General features: G+C 49.0%; 2 protein-coding genes across 17 annotated transcripts; one reads left to right on the top strand and one right to left on the bottom strand.

Annotated features, from left to right (window-relative positions):
• The first annotated feature begins 303 nt into the window (after positions 1-303).
• LOC105468990 (intercellular adhesion molecule 2) lies at positions 304-19674 on the top strand. 6 transcript variants are annotated; one of them, XM_024788878.2, is made up of 6 exons: positions 311-534; positions 11474-11576; positions 15538-15642; positions 16920-17186; positions 18299-18619; positions 18789-18965. In XM_024788878.2, exons 2-6 carry the CDS (start codon positions 11489-11491, stop codon positions 18791-18793), a joined length of 786 nt encoding a protein of 261 aa, XP_024644646.2. In that variant the 5' UTR covers positions 311-534; positions 11474-11488; the 3' UTR covers positions 18794-18965. The 6 variants fall into 6 exon arrangements, with proteins under 6 accessions (XP_011717792.2, XP_011717791.2, XP_024644646.2 ...); XM_011719491.3 differs by having other exon boundaries at positions 18771-18965; XM_011719487.3 differs by lacking the exon at positions 18789-18965 and adding an exon at positions 19344-19674 and having other exon boundaries at positions 312-534.
• Positions 17978-23552, bottom strand: LOC105468991 (proline rich 29). 11 transcript variants are annotated; one of them, XR_011615939.1, is made up of 8 exons: positions 23437-23548; positions 23066-23141; positions 22769-22875; positions 21066-21183; positions 20730-20800; positions 20297-20535; positions 18931-19698; positions 17978-18670 (listed from the first exon to the last, which is right to left on the bottom strand). XR_011615939.1 is itself a non-coding variant. In XM_071083442.1 (7 exons), exons 1-7 carry the CDS (start codon positions 23494-23496, stop codon positions 19647-19649), a joined length of 723 nt encoding a protein of 240 aa, XP_070939543.1. In that variant the 5' UTR covers positions 23497-23548; the 3' UTR covers positions 17978-19646. The 11 variants fall into 11 exon arrangements, 6 of the variants coding, with proteins under 6 accessions (XP_070939543.1, XP_070939546.1, XP_070939545.1 ...); XR_011615940.1 differs by having other exon boundaries at positions 17978-19646; positions 19896-20535; positions 23437-23547; XM_071083442.1 differs by having other exon boundaries at positions 17978-19698.
• Positions 23553-23610: the final 58 nt, after the last annotated feature.

The raw sequence follows: 23610 nt of genomic DNA, 5'->3' as shown, positions 1-23610 counted from the left end.
AATACAAAAATTAGCCGGTCGTGGTGGCGGGTGCCTGTGGTCCCAGCTACTCCGCGGGCTGAGGCACAAGAACCACGTGAACTCAGGAGGCGGAGGTTGCAGTGAGTCGAGATCACACCACTGTACTCCAGCCTGGGTGACTGAGACTCAGTCAAAAAAAAAAAAAATTAAAACGGTAAATTCTGTTGTGTACGTTTTACCACAATTAAAAACAAAAAGGCAGTGTGGAAGTGGAGCTAAATGAGGCTAGTTTAGGGTGGGAACCTGGGCACAGGAAGCACGTCACTTCTGGTCGGGGGGAGGGAGAAAACTGAATAACAAGTTGTGAACTGGGCAGCTGTGACACGTACATCTTGTCACCTTGTCACCAATTTCCTGCCCGGGATCCCAGAGCCACCCTTGTTGGAGCCCACAGGGGTAAGGTCGAGCTTCTCACTTTCCCTCCAGTGAAGCTTGGCGGCATGGGAAGAATTTTGGCAGTGTCGAGGTCTGAGTTTTAGTGCGTTCCCCTCTCTGGGCATCAGTTTCTCCCTGGTAAGTACAGGGGCTGGAGAATCCCCAGCGCTCCTGTGGCTCGACATGCCGTCCTCCGTGAAGCTCCTGCCCTTCCGGGTCTCCGAGCTCACGCACTTGCCCTGGCGCTCCTTTCCTGATTTGTCTCCGCTCTCTCCTTCCTGTGCTCTGCCATATTGTTGGCCGATGTAGAAATGTGGGGCTGCCTCCTTATTTAGGGGCCCTCGTGGGCTATGATCTGAACCATCTGAGCTGAAGCAGAGGGGAAGGGACAGTCCCTGTTCTCCACGGCAGGCGCAGTGGGTTCATAATGAATCTCAGTCGCTCACATCCTACCTGCCTCGGTTTGAGGGGGTCTTTCCTAACCCATGGCTCACATTCCCATGAAGCCTCTTCTTTCTAGGCATGTAGAAAGGTCCTTTTTCCCTTTTATTATTTTTTGTAAAATTTACTAGGTAACACATAAAAAGCTTATGTAACATACATATCATCATACTGCTCAGTAATATACCAAACACCCCCGAAGCTGCCACTCACTCAGCACAAGGATAGAATATCACCAGACTGCAAACACCACTTATCTGCCTTTTTTTTTTTTTTAATATTTTATTTTTTGAGACAGAGTTTTCATTCTTGTTGCCCAGGCTTCAGTGCAATGGCGCAATCTTAGCTCACCGCAACCTTCACCTGCTGGGTTCAAGCGATTCTCCTGTCTCGGCCTCCCAAGTAGCTGGGACTACAGGGGCGCATGCCACCATGCCCAGCTAATTTTTGTATTTTTAGTATCGACAAGGTATCACCATGTTGGCCAGGATAGTCTCGATCTCTTGACCTTGTGATCCACCCGCCTCGGCCTCCCAAAATGCTGGGATTACAGGTGTCGGACACTGCGCCAGGCCACCACTTGTCCACTTTTATGCTACTTGCCTCCCACCCACAGCTATCCACCCTCTGGAATTTTGTGTTTATTGTTCTCTTGGTTATTTTTAGGTGCTTTATTACATATGCATATCTATGTATTTATTTACTGAGATGGGGTCACACTATATTGTCCAGGCTGGAGTGCAGTGGCTATTCACAGGCATGATCATAGCACACTACCGCATCGAACTCCTGGGATCCAGTGATCTTCCCACCTCGGCCTCCTGATTAATTGGGACTATAGTCTTGAACTGCTGTGCCCGGCTACCCTATTTATTTTAATTTGATGAAATAGTTATATAGCATTACTGTGTGCTAGGCACTGTTCTAAATGCTTTAAAATATTTACTTATTTTATTTGTTTAATCTGCACAAAAACCCTATGAGGAAGGTACTATTATTGATTCCATTTTGCAGATGAGGAAATTGAGGCACAGAAAGATTAAGTGATCTGCTCAAGGTCACACAGATAGTAAGAAGTAAGGCCAGGCACATGTGGCTCATGCCTGTAATCCCAGCACTTTGGGAGGCCAAGGCGGGAGGATCACGAAGTCAAGAGATAGAGATAGAGACCATCCTAGCCAACACGGTGAAACCCCATCTCTACTAAAAATACAAAAATTAGCTGGATGTGGTGGCATGCGCCTCTAGTTTCAGCCATTCGGGAGGCTGAGGCAGGAGAATAACTTGAATCCAGGAGGTGGAAGTTGCAGTAAGCCAAGATCACGCCACTGCACTTTAGCCTGGGCGATAGGATGAAACCCCGTCTCAAAAAAATAAAAATAAAAATAAAAATAAAGAAGTAAACACAAGGACATGTCTGGTTCTTAGTGTGACAGTGTTTCTAGGGCATACATCTAAGAATGGAATTGTGAGTTACAGGGTATAAAGAATGTTGAGTTTATAAGATAATGCCTAATTATCTCCGAGAGCACCAGTATATGCTCTCGTCAGCAATTAGAAGGGTGCCTATTAACCTGTGGCCTCTCCAACAATTGGTCTTGTCAGATTTTTTAACTTTTGCCAATCTAATGCATATAAAATAATATCTGTCCCATTGTAATTTTAATTTTAATTTCCCTGGCTACTCTTGAGCTGAAGAATCTTTTCACTTCTTTAGACATGCCTCCTTTTCTTTGAAATGTTTCTTTATGTCTTTTTTTTTTTTTTTTTTTGAGACAGAGTCTTGCTCTGTCACCCAGGCTGGAGTCCAGTGGCGCCATCTCGGCTCACTGCAAGCTCCATCTCCTGGGTTCACACCATTCTCCTGCCTCAGACTCCCGAGTAGCAGGGACTACAGGCGCCCGTCACCACGCCAGGCTAATTTTTTTGTATTTTTAGTAGTGACGGGGTTTCACAGTGTTAGCCAGGATAGTCTCAATCTCCTGACCTCATGCTTCACCCACCTCGGCCTCCCAAAGTGCTGGGGTCACAGGTGTGAGCTACCATGCCCGGCCTATTTATTTGTGTCCTAGTCAAAGTTACCAATTGTTGATTTTATTATTGACAATTTTGAGGTCTTGCCCCAAGGATATGGATATACTCTCCTAATTTTCTTATGAAGATTTTCTTTCACATATAAATCCTTAATCTAAATGGAATTGATTTCTATATTTGGTGTGAGATAGGGTTACATTTCGCCCCTTTTTTCTCCATATGGTTAATCAATTGATCCAGCATCATTTAATAGACCCTTCTTTTACCCAGTGATATTCTATGTTATCTTTGCATCAAAGTTTCAAACAAGCATAGGTGTATTTCTGGGCTCTTTATTCTGTTTCATCAGTTAATTTGCCTATACCTACACTAACACAATATTTTACAGAAAGTCCTAATATCTAGCAGAGCAAATCCCTCTCCTTATTCATTTCCTTTAGGAGCGTCTTGGTTCTTTTGTTCTTCCATATAAACCTTAAAATCAGCATTCGGTTTCCATGAGCAACCTTGTTGGGGTTAATTGGAATTGCACTGACCCTGTAGATCAGTTACAGAATAATTCACATCTTTATAATATTGAATTCCTATCCATGAACATGTGTTATATCTCTGTCTATTTAGATTGTCTTTCATATTTTCCAATAAAGTATTGTAATTTTCTTACTATAGGTCTTGTAGTTCTAGGTTTTGTTAGTTTTGTTGCTCTACTTTTTTGACTGTTGTAAATGATGTATTTTTTAAATTATGTTTTTGTATGTTACTGATATACACAAGAACAACCAATTTTTGAATATTGATCTTTTAGCTAGTTGCCTTGCTAAAATCTCTAATTACTTTGAATCATTTGCCTGATGATTCTTTTGGATTTTCTACCTAGGTAGTCATACCGTATACAAATATTGATGGTTTTGGTTGCCTTTCCTTCCTTCCTTTCTTCCTTTTCTCCTTCCTTTCCTTTTACTGCAATGTATAAGACCTTTGGTACAATATTAAATAGAGGCAGAAATCATAGGCATCTTTGTCTCTTCCTGATTTTAAAGGAAATTCTCCTAAGATTTACTCATTAAAAACAATATGTAAGTTTGTGTAAGTTTTCTTTATCAGGTTAAGAACATTTCCTTCTAATTTGCTAAGAGCTTGTATCATAAAAGGGTGTTGAATGTTGTCAATTTTTTAAATCTGTTGATATTATCATATTTTTTCTTTTTAAATCTGTTAATGTAAGTTTTAGTTTGGGCTCCTTGTGCTCTAAAGCAAAATCCTTTTGTTCCAAAGCACAGACTGGAGCAAGGACTTAGATTCAGATAGGTTATTTGAGAGGTGATTCCAGGAAGCAGGAAGTGAAGGAGCAGGGAAAACAGATAGGAAGGAAGGAAAAGCCCATTTAAAGGAGGGTGACTGATGTTGCAGCTGTAGGCGACGGAAGCTTGTTCTGCTGAGACCTCTGATAAAACTACAGGATGTCTCCAAGAGTTGCCCACTGGCAAGAAGGAGGCTGGAAAGTATATCCACTGGCTCCTGTTCCCCCATGGGGTGAGGATCACATTCTAGGGACCTTAACTCTCCCACACTCCTGGGAATCACTAGCTGGCAAGTAAATTGTTCCTAAAGCATCGAAGAAGACCCTGAGGCAAAAAGAAGCTTGGTATAAGTTTGGGAGTAGGTGGAGGGGCACTGGCAGCTTAAAGGGAATCTAGGCTTGCACAAAATTATCCACTGTAGGGACAGCTGAAATCAGCAGAGGGCAGAAGTGGTATGACACAGAGCACCAAAGTCTACTATTACCAACATAATAAATAATGTTTATAGACATTTCGTCTGTTGTTAAACCATCCTTGCATACCTGAGACAAACCCAACTAGAACATGGTGTCTTTTTTTTTTTTTTTACACTGCCAGATTTGATTTACCAGTATTTTTCTTGTAACTGTTGCATTTATAGTCATGAGTGAAACGGGCCTCTAATGTTGCTTTCTCTTCTTGCACTTGTCTTGTTTAGATATTAAGGTTACACTGGCCTCATGGAAAGGGTTAATGTTTTCATTTTTTCCATTCTCAGAAAGAGTTTTTATAAAATTAGAATTACTAATCAGGCACAGTGCTGTGTGCCTATAGTCACAGTTACTGGAGAGACTAAGGCAGGAAGATCTCTTGAGCCCAAGAGTTTGAGACTAGCCTGGGCAATATAGCAAAACTCCATTTCTAAAAAACTAAATAAATAATAATAATTTTTTTAAAAGAGTTACCCTTACTTGAACTTCTGCAAAAACCATCTAGACCTGGTATTTTCTTCATGGGAAGATCTTTAAATTGCTGATTCAAGTTTTTTTGTTTTATTTTATTTTTTTCTTGGAGACACGATCTCACTTTGTTACCTAGGCTAGAATACAGTGGCATAATCTCAGTTTACTGCAGCCTCAACCTCCCAGGCTCAAGCTATCGTCCTAACTCCACCTCCCAAGTAGTTGTGACTACAGATGTGTGCCACCACGCCAGGCTAATTTTTGTATTTTTTGTAGGGATGGGTTTTGTCATGTTGCCCAGGATGGTCTCAAACTCTTGGGCTCAAGGCATCTTCCCACCTCAGCCTTCCAAAATGCTGGGATTACCCGTGAGCCACCACACCCTGCCCTGATTCAATTTCTTTAATAGTTGTTAGAAGCATTTAGGCTTTTTATTTCTTCTTAAATAAGTTTGGTAAGTTATATTTTTCTGAGACTTGATCTACTTTGATTCCTATGTTGTAGCCTAACGTCTTTATAGTCTTCTTTATTTTTCATTGTGGTAAAATACACATAACATAAAATGTACCAAATAACCATTTTTAAGTGTACACATCAGCAATTAATGTTAAGTATGTTCTCATTGTTTTGCAGTCCATCTTCAGAACTTTTTCCATCTGGCAAAACCAAAACTAAACCCATTTAAAGGATTCTCATTTCCTCTCTTTCACAGCCCCTGGCGACTACTGTTTCACTTTCTGTTTCCATAAATCTGTATAGTTTTTTTTCTTCTCATGTTTGTGTTTCCATTTACATTCCTAATTATGTTTACATGTGCCTTCTTTTTCTTTATATATCGATTTCACTGGAGACTTGCCTATCCTATTGAGTTTTGTAGGGAAAGGTTTTTTAAAAAAACATTTTTTATTTTAATAGAGAGATAATATCTCACTATGTTGCCCAGGCTGGTCTCAAGCCCCTGAGCTCAGGTGATCCACCCGCCTTGGCCTCCCAGAGTGCTGGGATTATAGGCATGAGTCACCACGCCTGGCCATCAGACTTTTCTTTCTTTCCTTCCTTTCTTCCTCTCTCTCTCTCTCTCTCTCTCTCTCTCGCTTTCTCTCTTGCTCTCTTTCTTTCTTTCTTGATGTGATCTTACCATGTTGCCCAGGCCTGTCTCAAATTCCTGGGCGGGGGCAATCCTCCTGCCTTGGCCTCCCAAAGTGCTGGGATTACAGGCATGAGTCACTGCATCTGGCCCAGAGTTATTTTGTAATACAAGCATTCAAGGCTATAGATTTCCCTCCAAGCACAACTTTTGCAGCCTCGCAGAAATTTTAACATGGTATTTTCATTATCATTCAATTTTAGGAATTTATAAATGTGTCATTATGATTTCTTCTTTGACTAATGCATTATTTAGAGTATGTTTTTAAACTGTCAAATATATGAGGGTTTTAAAACTCATCTTCTTGAAGAATTTGTATTCTCTACTTTATAGATGCAGTTCAAGCATTTACAACACTGATTTTTTTTTTTCTGTCTGCATCTTGTAATTAAGAGACATATGTTAAAATTTCCTGTTGTGATTGTGGTTTTACCTCTTTATAGTTCTTTCAAGCTAGGTGCTTAGAAATTTAGAACTATTGTAGCTTCCTGGTGAATTGACCCTTTATTCTAGGTACTCACTCTATCCCTAATATATGTTTTTGTCTTTAAATTCATCTTTGTCTGATATAAACATAGCTTCCCAAGCTTCCTTTTGATGTTTGCCTAGTATATCCTTTTCATCCTTTGACTTTCAACCAATTCCATATCCTTATGCATGAGGTATGTCTCTTGTAAACAACAAACAACATAGAGCTGAGCTTTGTGTTTTAGCGTTATTTTTTTCTTTTTTGAGATAGGAACTCACCTTATCACCCAGGCTGGAGTGCAGTGGCACGATCTTGGCTCACTGCAACCTCCACCTCCTGGGTTCAAGCAATCCTCCCACCTCAGCCTCCCAAGTAGCAGAGACTACAGACACACATCACCACACCTGGCTAATTTTTGTATTTGTATTTGTATTTTTTTATTTCTTGAGACAGAGTGAGACTCTGTTGCCCAGGCTGGAGTGCAGTGGTGCGATCTCAACTCACTGCAATCTCCGCCTCCCATGTTCAGGCAATTCTTATGCCTCAGCCTCCTGAGTAGCTGAGACCACAGGCACATACCACCATGTCCAACTAATTTTTGTATTTTTAGTAGAGAGTGGTTTCACCATGTTGGCCACACTGGCCTCGAACACTTGACCTCAGGTAATCCACTCGCCCCAGCCTCCCAAAGTACTGGGATTATCAGCACAAGCCGCCACACTCAGCTTTCTTCTTAATTTTTTTTAAGGGTTGTTTGTATTGTTTTTATACATTTTTAAGCCTCTCCAGTGGTTTAGAATTTATATACTTTATCTGTACTGGTTTTCCTTGAAATTTTACATGCTCTTTTAATATTTGACAAAAATTATAGAGTCACTATTCAGTATACATGAGGGGATCGATTTCAGAACCCTCCCAACAGATGCCAAAATTTGAGGATGCTCAAGTCCCTAATATAAAACTGCATAGAGTTTGCATATAACCTACACACATCCTCCTGTATACTTTAAACTATCTCTAGATTATTTAGAACACCTAAGACAGTGTTACACATCACTTCATTCACGTGGATTCAACAGTACTTGGTGTGCAGCAAACCCAAGTTTTGCTTTTTGTAAAATGTTGTGTAAACTTTTTAATACTTTTTTTTTTGGCAGAGCCTTGCTCTGTCACCCGGGCTGGAGTGCAATGGTGTGATCTCGGCTCACCGCAACCTCTGCCTCCCTGGTTCAAGTGATTCACCTGCCTCAAGTAGCTGGAACTACAGGCATGTGCCACCACACCTGGCTAATTTTTATATTTTTAGTAGAGATGGGGTTTCACCATGCTGGCCAGGCTGGTCTTGAACTCCTGACCTCAGGTGATCTGCCCGCCTCAGCCTCCCAAAGTGCTGGAATTACAGCCGTGAGCCACTGCGCCCGGCCAATATTTTTTATTCTGGGCTGGTTAAATTCATAGATGTGAAACCCATGGATATGGAGGGTGATGGTATATATCTATATATACACGGTGTTGTGACATATGCATACATTGTGAAATGGCTAAGTCGAGCTAATTAACATATGAATTCTTTCACATAGTTACCACTGTGTGGTGAGAACACTTAAAAATCTACTCTCTTAACAATTTTTGGCCAGGCGCGGTGGCTCACGCCCGTAATCCCAGCACTTTGGGAGGCCGAGGTGGGTGGATCACCTGAGGTCAGGAGTTCGAGACCAGCCTGGCCAAAATGGTGAAGCCCCATCTCTACTAAAAATACAAAAAAAAAAAAAAAAAAATTAGCCGTATGCGGTGGTGCACGCCTGTAATCCCAGCTACTTGGGAGGCAGAGGCTGGAGAATCGCTTGAACCTGGGAGGCAGAGGTTGCAGTGAGCCGAGATTGTGCCATTGCACTCCAGCCTGGGCAATAGAGCAAGAGTCCGTCTCAAAAAAAATAAATAAACAAAGAGTAAAAGAAAAAAAGAAAAGGAAAGGAAACAATTTTCAACTTCACAATACAATGTTATTATAGTCACCATGTTGTATAATGGATCTCTTAAACTTTTTCCTCCAGTCTAACTGAAATTTTTAACTATTTGACCAATATCTCTCACAATTCCTCCCCTTCTCTCACTCCCTAGTAGCTGTCATTCTACTTTCTGATTCTATGAGTTTGATTTTTTAATTCAACCTGTAAGTAAGATCATAAAGTATTTGTCTTTCTTTTTTTTCTTTTTTAATTTTTATACTTCTTTTTCTTTTGAGACAGAATTTTGCTCTGTCGCTCAAGCTGGAGTGCAGTGGCACAATCTCAGCTCACAGCAACCTCCGCCTCTTGGGTTCAAGCGATTCTCCTGCCTCTGCTTCCTGATCAGCTGGGATTACAGACATGTACCACTAGGCCCTGCTAATTTTTACATATTTAGTAGAGATGGGGTTTCACCATGTTGTCCAGCCTGATTTCGAACTCCTAACCTCAAGTGATCCACCCACCTTGGCCTCCCAAAGTGCTAGGATTACAGGCATGAGCCACCTTGCCCAGTCAAAAATTTTTAAAATAATAGACACAGGGTCTCACTATGTTGCCCAGGCTGGTTTTGAACTCCTGGGCTCAATCAATCCTCCTGCCTCAACCTCCCAAAGTGCTGGGATTACAAGTGTGAGCCACTATACCCGGCCAGTATTTGTCTTTCTATGCCTGTCTTATTTCACTTACCATACTGTCCTCCAGGTTTGTTCATGTTGTCAAAAATGACAGGATTTCCTTCTTTTTAAGGCTGAATAGTATTCCACTGTGTATATGTATCAGATTTTCTTTATCCCTTCATCCACTGTTGGGCACTTAGTTTGATTCTGTATCTTGTCTATTGTGAATAATGCTGCAGTGAACATGGGAGTGCAGATACCTCTTTGACATGCTGGTTTCATTTCATTTGGATATATGGCCAGTAGCGGGATTGCTAGATCCTCTGTAGTTGTACTTTTAATTTTTTGAGGAGCCTCCATTCTATTTTCCATAATAGCTGCACTAATTCACACTCTTCCTAACTGCATGTAAGCATTCCTTTTTCTCTACATTCTCATGAACACGTTTCTCTTTTTAAAAAGTATATATTTTTTCAAGACAGGGTCTCCCTATGTTGCCCAGGCTGGTCTCAAACTCCTGAGTTCAAGGGCTTCTCCTGCCTCAGCCTCCCAAAGTATTAGGATTACAAACAGGAGCCATCATGCCCAGCTGTCATCAACACTTATCTCTTGTCTTTTTGAAAATAGCCATTCTAACAGGTGTGAAGTGATATCTCATTGTGGGTTTAATTTGCATTTCCTTGATAATTAGTGATGGTGGGCACTTCTTAATATACCTCTTGGCCATTTGTATGTCTTCTTTTTTTGAGACGGAGTCTCGCTCTGTCACCCAGGCTGAAGTGCAGTGGTGCGATCGGTTCACCGCAACCTCCGCCTCCCAGGTTCAAGCGATTCTCCTGCCTCCATCTCCCGAGTAGCTGGGACTACAGGTGCCCGAAACTACGCCCGGCTAACTTTTTGTATTTTTAGTAGAGACGAGGTTTCACCGTGTTAGCCAGGATGATCTCCATCTCCTGACTTTGTGATCCGCCTGCCTTGGACTCTCAACGTGATCCGCCTGCCTTGGACTCTCAAAGTGCTGGGATTATGGGTGCAAGCCACTGTGCCCGGCCCATTTGTATGTCTTCTTTTGAGAAATGTCTACTCAGGTCCTTTGACCATTTTTGTTTATTTTTTTCACTTTTCTCTTTATTCTGACAACATTATATGGCATTATATAAAGTCCAAGAGACATTGGGCTGGTCTGTGCCCATTTTAAAATTGTGGGGTTTTTTTCTTGCTATTGAGTTGAGTTTCTTATATATTTTGGATATTAGCCCCTTATTGCATGTATGATTTGCATATATTTTCTCCCATTCCTTATATAACTTAAAATGTGTCCTCCTCCTAAACATTCCAAGTTAGAATCTTAGAATGCTTTAACTCCAATCCTTCCTTATATATTCTTACCCAGTATTTTAGTTTTGAACTTCTAAAAACTTCTCAAAATAAACATTATAATTATTAATATTACCATTATTGTAAACAATATTTGTTTGGAGTTGTGTACTCATTTGCCATTTTATTTTCTTGCCCTTCTTTGCCTAGCAAACTGTTCTGTAATCATTTTTTCTTCTTGTTGAAGCACATTTTTAAATGTTCATTTAGGTATTTGGGGGGATAAATAAACCTTTTGTTTATCTGTTTTTGTTAACTTTGGTTCTTGAAAGATGGTTTTGCTGGGTACACGATTCTACATTAATAGTTGTTTTTTTTTTTTCCAAACAAGAGAGGCAAGTCATTGGATTAGGACCCAGTCACAGTTTAATCCTTCCAAAGCTCTGTGGGAGAGCTTTGTGGCTCTCCGGGCATCATGGCGGGCACCTGTAGTCCCAGCTACTCAGGAGACTGAGTCAGGAGAATCGCTTGAACCTGGGAGGTGGAGGTTGTGGTGAGCCAAGATCGTGCCACTGCACTTTCTAAACTGAGACTGTAATCTCCCCTCCCCTCAAAAATTCTCTCATGTTTTCCAGAACTATCTTAACTCCTCCCGTTTTATAGCCCCCTTCCTTGAGAAACTTAGGGATCCAGAGAGCAAAACAGGAGACATTTCATGGTGAAAACAATTTTCCAGGAAGGACCCCCAGTTTCTTCTCTCTTCTACATCATGGTTAGTTTCCTCTTATTCCTGTGTTACAGGACCAACAGGTGTGTATGGCCACTGCTGTGCAGCAACAGGCCAATTACACTGACACAGCAGGATTTGCTGCAGAGAAAAAGGTTAATGATCCCAGGGTACCAGGTGAGGAGATTGGGAAGACCATCAAATCCATCTCCCCAAAGAGTTCTGGGCTGGGATTTTAGAGGAGATTGTGGAGGGCAAGAGGCCGGTAAACTGGGGTCAATGACTGGTCAAGGTAAGGGGATAAAATCATCGGAATATGGAAACTGCATTCTTTTGTGAGTCAGCTCCTCGTGGGGTCCTTCAGGCCAGCTGGCATCAATTGGGTCCCTCAGACTGGCTGGCACCAGTGGGGTCCTTCGGACCAGCTGGCATGAGTGCTTTCACTGGTATGCAGGCACTGAAAGAATATCTCAAAGAGAAAAGTTAACATTTTATAATGTTCAAGCTGTTACCTTTAGAGCAGTTAAGGGAACTCTAATCCTGTGACAGAGTCTGCATAATTCTGGGGCAATAGGCACTGAGCAACTATGAGGAAGCAGGTCAGAGAGCATGCTGACCTAATGATTAATGTTGAGTGCGCTGCAAGCTCTTTTCCTGTTCTGTCCCGGACATTTTGTAGGGCAAGCCTCACAGTAACTCTCTGTACACAAGGACCCATGTCCAGTCCTGACTCCCATGGTCAGATTTGAAGGGTCAGAACTTTCCACTGTGTTCAGCCTGGAAAGCTCTTTCACTTCTGCAACACGAGTCCTGAGTGAACACAGAGTCATCGCCTGGCACCTAACCCAGCCCACCACCCATCAGAGTCCACCCCTTACCCCCACAACCAGCACTTTCCCCGTTAACAACTCTAGATCACCTTCCATCTTGGGTTAAGGGCACCTCCTACACTGAGTTGACTTTCCTTCCTTTCAACTTCTTCAGTTGTGGGGCATGAGCACGCACAGTTGCTGGCTCATGTGCGTCTAGTGTTAGGACTAGAAAGGGAAGGGTGTGTTCCTACCGGCTCTGGTTCAGAAAGTCCCAGGAAAATCTCTGCTCAGAGGCGGGCAGATCACGAGGTCAGGAGTTCAAGACCAGCCTGGCCAGCACAGTGAAACCCTGTCTCTACTAAAAATACAAAAATTAGCTGGGCGTGGTGGTGGGCACCTGTAATACCAGTTATTCAGGAGGCTGAGGCAGGAGAATCCCTTGAACTCAGGAGGCGGAGCTTGCAGTGAGCCAAGATCACGCCACTGCACTCCAGCCTGGGCGACAGAGCGAGACTCCGTCTCAAAAAAAGAAAACCTCTGCTCAGGCCTAACTCAAAGTGCCCATCCTTGAGGAGTAAGGTACCATGATTGGCCTTATTTACATTATAAGGTCAGCCTTGTGGCCTTGGGGAGCAGAGACTTTAGCAGTAGCAGGAGGAAGAAGCTGGGCAAACAAAAACAATAAATGCTTAGGACCTAAAAATAGAAACAGCCTTTGCCCAAGCTTGTTTAGGACAAACTCTCTCATTCATTCACTAATCCATGCATGCAAGCATCCATCTACCAATTCAACAGTGATGAAGCACCTACTGTGTGCCAGGCAGTGTCCTACACTGGGTGGATATAGCAGTACATGAGATTCAGCTTCTGCCCTCATGGCTGATGGGCCAGTGAGGAGGCAGGGAGGTTGATGTGTTAATGGTTAGAAAGCAGTAAATATTTCTAACAAATAGATGGTCACATGCCCCGTGTGTCCCAGCCAAGCAAGGCCTGCCCAGGAAGGATGGGAGACATCACAGGAGGAGATGGGGGCTGGAAACTGGGACCTGTGCTTTCGGGGAGGATGTTGGACTGCAGAGGCCTTGCTTGAATAGGGAATCAGGCTTGCCCTGCTGTGTGTGCCAGCGGGATTCCCAAGCACTGTCCCTTCCAGAAGCTGTTTGGAGCACTCCAGGTGTGGATCACCCCACCTTCCCGCAGTCCCTCACAGCGAGGAAGGCCCCAGAACCTTCCTCTGGCCTTCTGCTGTGTTGCTTTTCCCTCTTGAGGGTCTCCTGGGAACCTGGCTCCTAACAATCCTCTTCTTGCGCCTGCTAGGGCGGGTTTCAACAGTCACCATGGCAGGCTATCATTCATAGTGACTTCATTTTTTCTAGGTATGTGACCTTGAACAAGTCACTGAACCTTGCCGTGCCTCAGTTTTCCCATCTGTAAGATGGGGACAGTAACAGTACCTGCCTCACAGAGTTAGGGGATTAATTGGTTCATATTTATAGAATACTTGTGACAGTGCACGACTGAATGTTTACTATTATTATTATTATTGCTGGTAAGTAGTAAGTAAATGTTTACTAGTATTATTATTGCTGTTGTTATTGTTATTATTATTATTCTGACTCAGTGGAGGACACAGAGTCTCCACTACAGCAATGTCCCCATCCCCACCCTTTTGTCCCAGTCCCTGGAACCACCTCCTCAGCCCTTGGCTTGGGTTTCAGGAGTGTTTCCTGCTCTCAGGACTTTGCTGGCCTCACATGAAATCAGATTCCTCCAGGCTGGCGGTGAAGCTCCACCCTGTTCTCCTTTTCTTTGCTGGCCCCAGGCCCCGCCCCTTCCTCCCTGCATCATTCCCAAGTCCAGCGACCACGTCTGCGTCCAGGGACGTCCCTGGGTCCAGGCTAACAATGGCAGTGCTTGATGGTTGTGCACAGTAGTAACCGCCTTTGACCTCAGCGGTGAGGGAAGGCCAGGACTTCACCCTGCCCTCCCACCCCGGAATGGAGCTTGGCTGAAGCCCTGATGATTCTGGGGCACCCCTTTGGAAAGGCCCCATCGGGGGTTCCCCTGAGAAAGCAAGGAGACTTGTTCTTTCCCTGCCTGGTTGCAAAAGAGATCTTAGGCAGAACTGGGGGATGAGACTGTGTGGCGATCCCCCAGGAAGGTCCTCTCTTCCATTGGAATCCCTCCCTTATACCTGCTCACTGCTTCTGGGGATTCCTCCCTAGGAATAAACTGAAACACCTCAGGCCCCAATCCTCCCAGCCCAAGGCTCCCTCCTGGAGAGAGGGAAAGGGGAGGACATCAGGTAGGCCAGGAAATGGAGGCCATGGTTTGGGGGTGTGGCTGCCCCCAGACTGGACCTCATTCTCCGTCTGTGCCTGGGTTGCTGCAGACTACTATGGGATGCATTTCCTGAGGCTCTGGGCCTCAGGTTGGCCCTGAATCACCAGAGTCAAGATCAAGTCTAGGTTGAAAACTGAGTGGGGGCCAGGCGTGGTGGCTCATGCCTGGAATCCTAGCACTTTGGGAGGTCGAGGCAGGCGGATCACCTGAGGTCAGGAGTTCAAGACCAACCTGGCCAACATGGTGAAACCCGATCTCTACTAAAAATACAAAATTAGCTGGGCGTGGTGATGCGCTCCTGTAATGTCAGCTACTCTAGAGGCTGAGGCAGGAGAATTGCTTGAATCTGGGAGGCGCAGTTTGCAGTAAACCAAAAATCGTGCCACGGCACTACAGCCTGGGGGACAAGAGTGAGACTCCATCTCAAAAAAAAAAGAAAGAAAAAAAAAGAAGAGAGAAAACTGAGTGGGATATTAAGGTTTATGCAGACTTGCGCCAGGCATTTAGCAGGAGAAGCTCAAATTCCCGTCCAGGCTTCCTTAGAAAAGCCCAAGTCACTGTCCCCTTTTGCTATGGTGACTGCATTTCCTGGACAGGTCCTGCCTTTGGATGGTTGCCTCACAGGCGTGACTCCAACAATGCATCCCATGGGATTTGGGGTTCCCCAGATCTGGGGCTTGTAGGCCTGACTCCCCTGTGCACACATCTCACACACACACACATGCGTGCACCCATTGCCTGCCCTGCCCCTTGCACAAGGAGCCAGCAGGGAGGACTGGGTTATGCCCTGCTTATCAGCGGCTTCCCAGCTTCCTCTGCCTGGATTCTTGGAGGCCTGGGGTCCTAGAACCAGCTGGTGCACGTGGCTTCCCAAAGATCTCTCAGATAATGAGAGGAAATGCAGTCATCAGTTTGCAGGAGGCTGGGGATTCTGGGCCGTGGTCAGACCTGCGCTCTGACCTGCGCCCTCCGTCTCCCTCCAGGCAGCCCTTCGCTGGTCCCTGCAAGCCCGTGGACACTGCCGGAGATGTCCTCTTTTGGTTTCGGGACCCTGACCGTGGCCCTCTTTGCCCTGGTCTGCTGTTCAGGTAAGCCGGGTTTCTAGGGTTCCTGATTTGGCACATGCCAGCCGAGAGGGTGGGGGTGCCCCGTTCCCTGTGGCTTCAGGTGGAAGAGAAGGCCCAAAAGTTACTAAGGTTGTTCAGTTTTTTTGTTTTGTTTTAAGACAGGGTCTCACTCTATCACCCAGGCTGGAGTACAGTGGCATGATCATGGCCCACTGCACCTCCCTGGGCTCATGTGATCCTTCCACCTCAGCCTCCTGAGTAGCAGGGATCACAGGTGATAGCCACCATGCCCAGCTAATTTTTGTATTTTTTGTAGAGACGGTGGGGGCTGGTCTCGAACTCCTGGACTCAAGTGATCCACCCGCCTTGGTCTCCCAAAGTGCTGGGATTACAGGCATGAGCCACCATGCCCAGCCTGCTGAGACTTTTTAAATTTTTTAATTTTTATTATAGACAGGTTCCTGCTCTGTTGCCCAGGCTGGAGTGCAGGGAGTGATCATAGCTCACTGCAGCCTCCAACTCCTGGGCTCAACAATCCTCCTGCCCTAGCCTTTGTACTGCTGGCCCCCTTCCCCTTGATCACTGCCCCTGAGTATCTGCAGGGCGTGGCATGCCCCTGCATGCCTTTGCCCAGGAGTCACCGTCTGGGTGAGGCCTTCATGGAGCACAATATATAAAGTGGCCTCACCCTTAAAATGGCCTCACCCCCACTTTCTCGCGTTTTCCTTTCTCGGCGCTTTCCTGCCATGTGACCGGCTGGGTGCTCTGCCTGTCACTGTTTAGTGGAGCTCTGCCAGGGCAGTGTTTGGTCTACTTTCATCACTGCTGTATCCCCAGAGCCTGCTGCTTTGGACATAGCAGGTGTTCAAAAAGTGTTCGTGGAAGAAAGGAAAGGAGGGAGGGCCACAGAGGGCCCTTTGTGGGAAGGCTTCGTGGGGGAGGGGACATTCGAGCTGACCTTAAAGAGTGAGTGGGATCCCGCTGCATGGAGATGGAGCACAGCCTGAGGAAGACTCCTCTGGAGCTGATGGGCAGATGGGCTGGAGGAAGGAGAGCCAGAGGCAGGGTGTCAGCTGGGGGGCTGGAGGAAGGACAGCCAGAGGCGGGGAGTCAGCTGGGGGTGGCCTGCTGGTTTAGCCGGGACCATGACACCTGACAAGGGGAAAGTAGCAGCAGGGCCCCCAGTGACCTTTCCTCTTCAGCCCCTGACCCAGGAGCCAGACTGCCTCAATGGACAGCTCCACTGGAGGGCGGGAGGCGGGGGGTGACACCACTGCCCAGTGTTTCTGGTCTTGCAGGATCTGATGAGAAGGCATTCGAGGTACATATGAGGCTAGAGAAGCTGATAGTAAAGCCCAAGGAGTCCTTCGAGGTCAACTGCAGCACCACCTGTAACCAGCCTGAAGTGGGTGGTCTGGAGACTTCTCTAAATAAGATTCTGCTGCACGAACAGACTCAGTGGAAGCATTACTCGATCTCAAACATCTCCCATGACACGGTCCTCTGGTGCCACTTCACCTGCTCTGGGAAGCAGAAGTCAATGAGTTCCAACGTCAGCGTGTACCGTGAGTGGCTGTGCGGCGGGGCCCTGCTCTCCCCTGGGGCAGAGCCTGTGTCTACTGAATGCACACAGAGCCCCTCTGTGCCTGCTCCTGGACACTGTCATCGTGGGCCCTGCCTCCCTAAGCTCCTGGGGTAACAAGGGGTAGGACCAGGCCTGCTGGCATCTCAGACACAGACAACCCACGTTTTGAGTCTTGCTTAGGGGAGGACAATCTAACCAAGGGTTAGGCATGTCCAGAAGTCATTCCCAACATAGCCGAGTCACCAGCGCACCCCATGTCCTATACCAAGTAGTGGGGTCACCACCCGGGGAGCTGGGCCCGTCCACCTCATGACAAGAAGGTTGAGGTGTTGCCCAGGGCTTTTATATTCCCCTCAGGGCCCATGGCAAATGTGTGGCCATCACAATCCACCTGCACATGAGCCATGGAAACCTTCCAGATGGGCCAGGATAGGACATCTTGGTGCTAAGGGTATCACCTGGGTCCATTCCATCACCAGCTTCAGTGGATCAATGAACAGAAAAAGTCTTAAATCCAACATATTTTCCCGGGGTGGGAGGTGGGGTGAGTGGAGGTGAAGTATTCTAGTTCAAAAGAGAATCCAGGGCACCCCCTCAGGTGGTTGCACACGTGAGGAATCGTGCTGGCCATGGCCCTGACCCTGGAGAACCTGGGCAGGTCTGGCTCTGGCCCCCGCCTCCTAAGTGAGGAACTTCACAGCTCAGTTCCCCGAGTGACCAGTTCCAGTGAGCACGCCCACCTAAGTCTCTCTCAATGTGATCACCCGACTGTTTAATTTTTGAAATTTGTATTTCATTTCTGAAGGAGAGGAGACAGACCCAAACTTTTATATCTTTCCAGTTGGCCGTACAATTTCTGAACCTTGTCCTTGTAGATGCCTGGTCACCGGAAATCAACATGTCTGTAAAACTACCATGCAGTCCAGCCTCCATCCTCAACCGCCGCCCTCTTCCTCTCTGCACTGGAGCTGGCCAGGCCACCTCCTCCCCGACCATGGAACACCATGGTGACAGGAGATGGCCCTGGCCAGGGGGAGGCTGCTGGGGCTGCACCCCCATCCTGACCAGATCTCCCTCCTTTGTCCCCTGCAGAGCCTCCAAGGCAGGTCTTCCTCACACTGCAGCCCACTTGGGTGGCCGTGGGCAAGTCCTTCACCATCGAGTGCAGGGTGCCCGCCGTGGAGCCCCTGGACAGCCTCACCCTCAGCCTGCTCCGTGGCAGTGAGACTCTGCACAGTCAGACCTTCGGGAAGGCAGCCCCTGCCCTGCAGGAGGCCACAGCCACATTCAGCAGCATGGCTCACAGAGAGGACGGCCACCACAACTTCTCCTGCCTGGCTGTGCTGGACTTGATGTCTCGCGGTGGCGAAGTCTTCTGCACACACTCAGCCCCGAAGATGCTGGAGATCTATGGTGAGGGGGGCTCCATGGATGGAGTTGGGAGTGAGAAGCCACTTTCAGCCCCTTGGGGGAAGAAAAATCTCAAGCCCCACTTGGGAAGCAAACACCCAGGAGCCCACCCTTCACGCTGAGGCTTCCCTCTTACTCTCCCTCTTCCCTGAAGTTCTTTCCGCGTCCCCAGCTTGAACCTCAACTGGTCCAGAGGTTGGGAGAGGTCAACTAGTTCCTCGGCCACCATCAAGTCCCATGACCTTGACTGCTCTCCCTGGCCTTGGCTCCCCTCCACAATGAGAAGCTTGGCCTGATCGCCTCCCCTGAGGTACCCGGAGCTCTGCTGCTCAGTGACTCTGGACGGCCGGCACATTCCTTGTCCTCAGGGAGCTTGGCATGAAGTTCATTCAGCTCTGCCCAAGAAGGGGTTTGGCTGGGACCATGCCACCCTCCAGGCCATGGTGTCCAGCAGCTACACACTGGTCCCAGGGCTGCTGACAAGGGACATCTGCCCTCACAGCCTCACAGAAATTCAGCTGGTAGCCTGAGCCTGGGCCACCTTTTTTCCAGATAATTTTAATTTAGACACCATTCACCACACGTCTACAGCCTGGGGTGACTGCAGGATGGATGAGTGGGCGGCGGGGGCTGGGGGGGCTGGGTCGGGGGTAGACTTCCACTTCCTTTTGGTCCCTGGTAACTGGGATCACAGGATGTCTAAGACCCTTGCCCCCTCCCTGCCCAGAGCCCGTGCCGGACAGCCAGATGGTCATCATCGTCACAGTGGTGTCAGTGTTGCTGTTCCTGTTCGTGACATCTGTCCTGCTCTGCTTCATCTTCAGCCAGCACTGGCGCCAGCGGCGGATGGGCACCTACGGGGTGCGAGCGGCTTGGAGGAGGCTACCCCAGGCCTTCCGGCCATAGCACGCATAAGTGGCATGGCTGCCGCCGTGGTGGTCACTGGAACTCAGTGTGACTCCTCAGGGTTGAGGTCCAGCGCTGGCCGAAGGACTGTGACAGGCAGCAGGGACTCGGGACATTGCCTTTTCTAGCCCGAATACAAACACCTGGACTTAGCGCTGTGCCCACAGTGTCTCCTCCTGGGATAAGAACGGCCACGGAGGGGAGCCACCATGGGGGACCCCTCTCCCCAGATGCCTCCCTTCCCACCCTCTCCTTCACAGGGGCCTCCCAGCCCAGGCGCCAGGCCCCCATCTGGCCTGAGTAGCTCACTCCTACTGAGGGAGGGTGGGGGAACACACCCTGGCCCAGGGGGCAGAGGACACAGTGTTCCCACCTGGCCCCAGGAGACCTCAGGCCACTCCTGGTCACAGCAGGACAAAGTTCTGACCTCTCCTTTCTGCCAACAGAGCTGCTTCCTGGGACGACGAGTGGGGGTCCCAGGGAACTGACTCTGCTCGGGGGCGCTGCCCAGCAAGGCCTCTCCCCCACCACTCTGGGCCCCTGCAGCCACCTCAAAGCGGCCTTCAAAGCTGTGGAAAGCAGAAGGAAGCCCCCCCTCCCCTCTTGCTCCATTATTAGGCTGGAAGGAAACCTCATCATCCCAGAGAGAGGGGTGAGGGAGAGAGGGTGGGGGCTCTGTTCCCAGGCCTCCCCCTGCTCCAGGCAGGAAGCAGTGGGGCAGAGGCGGGCTGACGTGGCTTCAAGGGCCTGGGTGGTGCTCTAAGGAGCACTTACACCACAGCACAGATCCGACCCGTCCAGGGACTCATTGGGGTGGGGCAGGGACTGATTTCCCCAGGAGAAGAGGGCCTGGCTGAGGTTGAGGGAGTGAGAAGGACCACCAGCCATGGGCACAGAGGAGCCGACAAGAGAGGTGCGGGAGGGGGCTCCGGGGCTGTATCCGGAGCACAAAGCTGGTGCAGGTCCCAGGGCCAGCGTCTGTCCTCATAGGAGGCTCTCGGCATCACAGTAGTCTGGGGAAGCAAGAACCTCATCTTGACTCCCTCCTGCCTCAGTGGACTCCAAAGAGGAAAAGGGAGGGGGACAGGCCAGTTGCCTGCAGCAGTGATGGTAGGAAACCCCAAATTCCACCAGAGTGCACAGGGCGCTCCTGGCCTCCTGATTCACTCCCAGGCCTGGGCCCCACTGCCCACCACTCCAGCCCTACCTGAAGCCGGGGATACATTGGCGCCCACAGTCCCTGTGGCACTGGGGGGTGGGGGTGGAGGCACAGCTCTCCTGAGATGGGGGAGAGAAAAAGACCCCTATCAGAGGCCCAGAGGTGGCCTCTGGGGTTTCACCCACAAGTTATCTCCACCAACCACCCATCCCTGCACAGCTCTTCCAGCCCAGCCCCAGAGCAGAACCCTGGCAGCACCCAGCCTCACTTACGCCTCCCTTTCCCTAGAGGCAGGAGGACAGTGCTGAATCCTGGGTACATCCCGCAAGTGGGGCTGACAGGCGGGAGCGGGGAAGAAGGGGGCCGGCCAGGGCAGCAGGGTACCCGGGGAGGGCATCAAATAGGGCAAGTAGTGATGGTGAAGCACCAAAGGCCCTATCTCCTGCACGTCCATCTCCTCCTCTTCCTCCTCAGGTTCTTCCTGTGGAACCTCCAGGGAGACCTGGGGATTGTGCAAAACAGGGAGGGGAAATGAGAATCCACGATCAGGCTCTCCCCATCCCTACTCCTCCATTCCCCTACGTTATTTCCTCCAGATAGGCTTTGTAAGAATGGCTTGTGTAGGCCAGGCGCGGTGGCTTGCACCTGTAATCCCAGCACTTTGGGAGGCCAAGGTGGGCAGATAACAAGGTCAGGAGATTAAGACCATACTGGCTAACACGATGAAACCCCGTCTCTACTAAAAACACGAAAAAGTAGCCGGGTGTGGTGGCGGGCGCCTGTGGTCCCAGCTACTCGGGAGGCTGAAGAAGGAGAATCACTTGAACCCAGGAGGTGGAAGTTGCAGTGAGCCAAGTTCATGCCACTGCACTCCAGCCTAGGTGACAGAGTGAGACTCCATCTCAAAAAAATAAAAAAAAAAAAGAAAAGGATGGCTTGTGTTTATTGAGCATTTACTACATGCGGACAAGGCATTGTGGAAACATTTACTCCTGTAACTCAAGGAGGTTGAGCAACTTGGCCACCCAGCTGATTCCAGGTGTGAACCCAGAGCTGGGTCCAAGAGTCCACTGAGCTGTCCCCAGCCTCACCCCCAGCCCCTGGACCCACCTATGTGCCATCACTGGGGACCCAGGGGTGAAGGGTAGCAGTAGCTCCTTAGGGTCTCACTCTATCTGGATTCCTTGAACCCCTCTCTGACTCCTCCAGGTTGACCAGCATTCTCTCTCCACCCAGTCCCTGCTTCTCCTGACCTCAGGATGCCCACTATTGGCTAAGGCTCAGCCTTAGAGCTATACGCACATGCATGCACATACACGCTTGCACACACACCCACTTGCACATGCACACACGATTGCACACACACGGACATACTCGCACACACATATGCATGCACACAGACACCCACTTGCACACACATGCGCCCATACACACATTTGCACACACACACTGCCGCACACGGTTTCCCCCATTCTGTCTCCTGACTCTGCCCCTGCCAGCCTGGATGAGGGACACAACCTTTGCCTCCTCCAAGGGTCAAAATCCTACCTGGCTTTCAAGGGCTGGTTCTAAGGTCCCCTGCACCTCCAAGGAGCCTGTCCCCATCCCCCAACCCTGTGTGCACTTGTGCTTTGTACCTCTCCACGTGCCATCACAGCCAACCTGGCCTTGTATCCCTAACCATTCATTTATTCATTCACTTGTTCAACAAATATCAGCTGAGCCCCTACACAGTGTCAGGCACCAGGCCAGACGCTCATGATGCATGGGGCAGGGTTACCAGGGTGCCTGCCTTCCTGGAGCCTGAAGTCCAGTGAGGAAGGCACTGCAGGGAAACATCCTTGAAAACAAGACCTGGGTGGTCTGGACTTTGGGGGCATCTCTTCCCCCCACCACCCACCTTTCATGGAGGCTGAAACAGGACCTGATACATAACAGATGCCAAATAGCCCCAGCCAGAGAGACAGGCTGGCTTCCTGCTCCTCTGTCTCCCAGTTATTCCCGCACCACCCCCCCTCCCGCCAACAGGAACCCCAGGTGGATCCACATCCCTGGACCCACAGGTGAGCGACCCCACCCACACGCACCTGAGGGCACAGCGAGGCCGGCTTGGGCTGCAGCGCTCCAGCCACCAGGCGACTTAGCAGCAGCTGGTGCATCTGCGCGTTCTGCAGCATCATTAGTTCCAGCAGGTCTAGGAAGCAGGGTTCAGCAAGCCCACGCCGGGACTCCGGGTCCCCCTCCCCCTGACACCCCTGTGCTCAGGGGAGGGGGAAGAATGGGTGGGCGGATTGTGCTGCGGGGACTCCCAGAGGATGTGTGAGGCAGAAGGGGGTGAGTGGTGGTGATGGTGGTAATGGGGTGGGGGGACCCGGGAGTCTCACCTTCCTTCACGCGGCCTGGCTGCGGGGGCGCAGGTGGTAAGGCCCACCAGAGGGGCTGCAGGACAGTGACCCAGGGCTGGGGGGTGTGCGCGGAGTCAGTCACGTGGGGTGGGGGGAATGGGTGGGGACACGTCGCGAGCCCCAACCCCTCCTGGCCAGTGGACTCCCTAACGCCGCAGGGGCCGGGTTCTCCCCTCCCTGCCCCGCGGCCTCCCTGCTCCCTGCCACGCCTCTTCCTCTCGGTTTGGGGTTGTCTCTCCTCACCTCCCCACACCCGCTCCCCCGCTCCAGGGTCTAGCCCCTCCAAGGACCCCACCCACTCTGCCGTCCCCCAAGTTAAGGCAGGATCTGCTCCCGGGCTCAGCCCTCACCGTCGGAACTGCGCTCTGCGGTGGGGAGCGACCCCAGCTCCCGCCCGCCCCAGAGGCCATGGCTGGCGCGGGTTGCCTTGGCGACGCCGAGGACGCCAAGGTCTCCTCCCACGCATGCGCGGAGCCCGCCCGTGCTCCTGGGTCCTCCCCCTCCCTGCTCCCTCCTCTCTCCTC

This window comes from Macaca nemestrina, chromosome 17, assembly GCF_043159975.1.
Source record: "Macaca nemestrina isolate mMacNem1 chromosome 17, mMacNem.hap1, whole genome shotgun sequence".
In the NCBI taxonomy this organism is placed as follows: Eukaryota; Metazoa; Chordata; class Mammalia; order Primates; family Cercopithecidae; genus Macaca; species Macaca nemestrina.
The sequence above is the reverse complement of the archived record's forward strand: the minus strand, read 5'-3'. Positions and strand labels throughout refer to the sequence as shown.